Genomic DNA, 4759 nt, shown 5'->3' on the forward strand with positions numbered 1-4759 from the left:
AAAAAAAAAAAAAAAAAAAGTCACTTCTATTTACTAGCAATACATTTCCTTTAATATCATTTTCTAGCCCACAAGGACAGAAGTTCAGATCCAAAACTTCACTTGCTAATTATCTTCACAAAAATGGAGAGACTTCTCTTAAGCCAGAAGATTTTGATTTTACTGTACTTTCTAAAAGGGGCATCAAATCAAGGTATAAAGACTACAGCATGGCAGCTCTGACATCCCAACTGCAAAATGAAAGTAAAAATTCAAACCGGATCCTCAGGACACGAAGCAGGTTCAAAAAAGATGTGTTTCCTCTGCCGAATAGTAGCTTGGAGTTGCAAGACAGCAAAGGACTATCTAACTTTAGTTCCACTCATTTGCGTTTGGAAGAAGGTGAGAGTATTAATAATGTTAACTTCAGAAAGCTTAGAAAGCCCAAAGGAAAGGTGACTATTTTGAAAGAAATCCCAATTAAGAAAACTAAAAAAGGATGCAGAAAGAGTCTTTCAGGTTCCACTCAAAGTAATAGAAAAAGAGAATCTGTGTATAAGAAAGCAGATGCTGAAAATGAGCCTGTTGCACAGGAAGGCCAGCTTGATAGAACGTTCTGCATTTCTGACGCCAGAGCAAGCTACAAGACCTTCGGTGTGACCAGTGAAGAGAAGAACCTTGTAAAAGAAAAATCATTGAGTTTAGGATCAAATTTAGGTTTTGAGCAAATAACTCCTGTCACCATAAACAAACTATGTTTGACCAAAGAAGCTGAACACGATGAAAAGTATGAGGATACCTTTTCAAAATCTGAAGAAATCAGAAGAAAAGTAGAAGTTGGGGAAAGGAAGGAATGTTTGCATATTGACATTTTAAAATGTGGCTCTGAAATGGACAAGAACTGCTCACCAACCAAGAAAGACTTCACTTCTGAGAAAGCATTTCAAGGTATACCATACCTGAAAACACTGTTAAACATTATATGATAAGGAGTTTATACTCCCGCATCTCATGTTTCATGGCTGTATGTGGTAAAGATGTGGGAACAGAGCCAAGAAATAGGGCCCAATACCAGATACCTTGTCTAACTGATCTTGGGGCCCTTTCCTGTGGCAGAAAATCAGCTGGCTACTGTCATGATGCCCAGCAAAGGAGAGTTGTGCTGTGAACAGCTGCCATCATTTCCCTGGTGCAACAGCTGGGACTCTCCTCAGCAGTGCTTTCCCTTCTTTCTATCCTGTTTCCAGCCAGTAAAAATTAAAAGGCTTCACTTGTGAAAAATTTGGGGAAGACTCTGTTTATACATAAACCAGTTGAGAATAGTTTGTGTCTTCTCTTAGCACCCCTCCTGCTACTTACTACTAATATGTGACTTCCAATTTAATTTTGTATATATCATAGTCATTTCTATCTTCTGTTGTAATGCTTTTCTAAAATGTTTTAGAGCTCTAAATAATTCAAAAGTGTAATCACATAGTTCATCTATTATTTGTAATATGCTCTTAATACAGAATTCAGAGCTTCAGTTTTGCCTTTATAATACCTCAGTGAATAAGAGATAAAAAGGAGACCTTTTTAGCAGACCTGTTTTAGTTATTCATTATGCCATTGTGGCATAATGAATAACTCCTTTTAAAGAAAAATAGTAATATTACTTAAAATCCTGTGGGAAAACAGCCTGCACAGATTTGTGGAGCAGAGGATTAGGCTCAATTCCTGCTCTCAGTCCTACTCATGATTTTATGTCTTTTCTGTGCCTGGAATTTCTCTGCCTTTAACAAAAAATAGCCATATATACCTAGGAACTGCATAAGAATTCTTCAAGTCTGTCCTTTAAAGACTTTGAACTTCTTAAAGAAAACTTTGAGGTTTATGTAGATTTATTGCTAGCATAATGGACAAATTAAATATTAAAAACATTCTTTTGTGGCTAAGATGGAAATATCCTATTCATCCTATACTTAAAGAAATCTAGTTCTCAACATAAGATGAGGTATCATTAGGTTATTAGGTGTCTAATGGAATAGTAAAAACCTCCCTTTGCAGCTGGGCACTGTGGCTCACGCTTATAATCCTAGCACTTTAGGAGGCCAAGGTGGGAGGATCGCTTGAGGCCAGGAGTTCAAGACCAGCCTGGGAAACATAGCAAGGCCCCATCTCTACCAAAAAAAATTAGCCAGGCATAGTGGCACATGCCTGTAGTCCCAGCTACTCAGGAGGCTGAGGCAGGAGGATCACTTGCTCCCAGGAGTTCAAGGTTTCAGTGAGCTATGATCATGCCACTGCACTCCAGTTTGGGTGACAGAGTGAGACCCTGTTTCTTAGGAAAAAAAAAAAACTCCCATTGGCTTAGCTAGAAGTTGCCAAATAAACTAATAATAAAGGAGGCTAGTTAGTGATTATTTATAAGAATCTGCAGAGAAAGTTATCAAATAACTAGTAAAGCAGGTTCCTTTGTTCTCTTTTTTATTCTCCCCTGGGCTTTACCTATTCGAACTAGATAGCAAAAATCATTGGACTAATGTCATGTTTTTGGAGACCTGGAGAGTTGTCCCAGTCTTAGTTAATTCCAGTATCATTTTTGGATGGTTGCTTAATTTTGAAGCTTTAGTTTCTTCCTCTGTAAAAGGGAGGTAATAACCCTCACTAGTCCTGTTTTTTGCATCAATAATATTGTAAGGTAAAATGAGAAGTGAAAAAGATAGCTTCATGCTAAACAGATGAAAAGTATTATTAACCGATATTCAAATTTAGAGGCTGTGGCTAAAGAGAGTGTGAAATGTGATGATTTTAGAAATTTGAGAAGTCTGATAACACTGGTTCCCAGTAGACAGAGCTTCCCAAGTGGTCAGTGGTCTTAAGTGTTCCAGGGTTCAAATCTTATGTGATTCTGCAGGTTCTGTTTTATTTATATCCCTTTTTTTGGTAAGTATAAAAGTGGCTCACACCTGTAATCCTAGCACTCTGGGAGGCCGAGGTGAGCGGATTGTTTGAGCTCAGGAGTTCCAGACCAGCCTGAGCAAGAGCGAGACCCCGTCTCTACTAAAAATAGAAAGAAATTAATCGGACAACTAAAAATATATAGAAAAATTAGCCGGGCATGGTGGCGCATGCCTGTAGTCCCAGCTACTCAGGAGGCTGAGGCAGGAGGATCGCTTGAGCCCAGGAGTTTGAGGTTGCTGTGAGCTAGGCTGATGCCACGGCACTCTAGCCCAGGCAACACAGTGAGACTCGGTCTCAAAAAAAAAAAAAAGAAAGTTCAGTCCTTAACCTCAAGGACATTATCTCTGTCTAGTTAGCACAGCACAAAATAGTGGTTAGGAAGTGGCAGATGATAAGGATGCTGCAGGAATTCAAAAAGAAGCGCAGTCACAACTGGGGTTGTTAGGGACTTTCCTGTCCCTTTCTGCAGTTCTCCCGATCCTGCCCCATCACCATACATGTAGGGAAGGTGTCTTTCTAGAAGCTGACCTGATATGTGGGATGTTGTATTCTTCAGACGAGTATCTGACAAAGCAGTGGAAGTATCCGATTGAGCTTCACGGGATTGGTAAATATGGCAATGACTCTTACCGAATTTTTTGCATCAATGAGTGGAAGCAGGTGAGGCCCTCTCCCCACCATAACATGTTGAGCACGTTTGGTCTCTGAGGCAAATTAAGTTCATCATTACAGCTAAAACTATTTATTGAACACCAGTGCTGTCACAGTCCCAACCAATTTTGTTCCCAGCTTGAGGGGCAGCAGGTGACATAGAGTTTTTGGCAGCAGGGAGAGGACCCACAGACACTCTCAAGTCCACAAAGACCTGTTGGCATGGCCTCTGACTGACCTGCAGTGTTTCGTCACTTCTGACCCTGTTCCTATCATTCCTCATTCATCTACTCTCTCTAAGCCTGCCATGGTTTTCCTCCTGTCAAAAGTCCACCACTAAAGGCAAGCAGGCAGGTTTGGGCTTTGTATGTTTGTTGGGTTTCTCCTAGTGGTCTCAGACTGCCTTTGTGGTAACTGGGTCCTACTTCAGCTGCCTGTTCTCTTGAACATGCCCAGCCCACAGGCATCCTGGTGGCATCCTGGCAACTGGTGGGTGGCTGGCCTGGTACACTGCCCTCTCAGCTGGTGACTCACCCTACAGCATTCAGCCAATAGGTCTGGCCCCAAGTGTGAGACGAAGGACACAGTGCTGTCCCTGCTCCATCAGAGCAATCCATTTAACCTCTCAGAGTCTGTAACCTCTTTCTGGAAAATGAGGTATTAATACTTGACTCCTGTCACCACCCCATGCTCCAGGTTGTGATGAAGATCAGTACTAATTGGAAAGTATTTTGAACAGTATTGCTTTAATATAAGGTATAATTTAAAACATTTTTAAATCCCTTTAGGTTAAAGGTTATAATTTTTTGGTATATTATCATAATGTACTGTTCGCCAGCAAACCTTTAAAAAGCCAATTTTAAAAAATGTTATTTCTTACTAATTTATATAAGGCCTCCATATCCTAATGTGTTGTATTTCTTCCAGGTGCACCCTGAAGACCACAAGTTAAATAAATATCATGACTGGCTTTGGGAAAATCATGAAAAATTTAGTCTGTCTTAAAACTCTTTGAAGTTTTCAAACTTGTCTTTTATGCATTGCTTTGCACTTCAGTTCTTAAGAGCTCCCATTAAGCACAACCAGCCATCTTTCCAGCCATGTAGATTTTAATTAGCCTGACCAGATGCTCGGCTGTGTATCTTGTTGATGTGTGTGCCACTGGTGGATCTTTGTTACTGAATGT

The 4759-nt window shown here is 40.3% G+C and overlaps 1 protein-coding gene across 1 annotated transcript in view; it reads left to right on the plus strand.

Moving 5' to 3' along the window:
- Positions 1 to 4759, plus strand: part of MBD4 (methyl-CpG binding domain protein 4) — a 12550-nt gene extending 7791 nt beyond the window's left edge. Inside the window, exons 6-7 of the mRNA XM_012655158.1 lie at positions 3479 to 3582; positions 4501 to 4759. Of these exons, the coding sequence (XP_012510612.1) occupies positions 3479 to 3582; positions 4501 to 4578 (182 nt within the window). The 3' untranslated portion in view covers positions 4579 to 4759. The remainder of the gene's footprint in view (positions 1 to 3478; positions 3583 to 4500) is intronic.

This window comes from Propithecus coquereli, unplaced genomic scaffold (genome assembly GCF_000956105.1).
Source record: "Propithecus coquereli isolate 6110/MARCELLA unplaced genomic scaffold, Pcoq_1.0 Scaffold461, whole genome shotgun sequence".
NCBI lineage: Eukaryota > Metazoa > Chordata > Mammalia > Primates > Indriidae > Propithecus > Propithecus coquereli.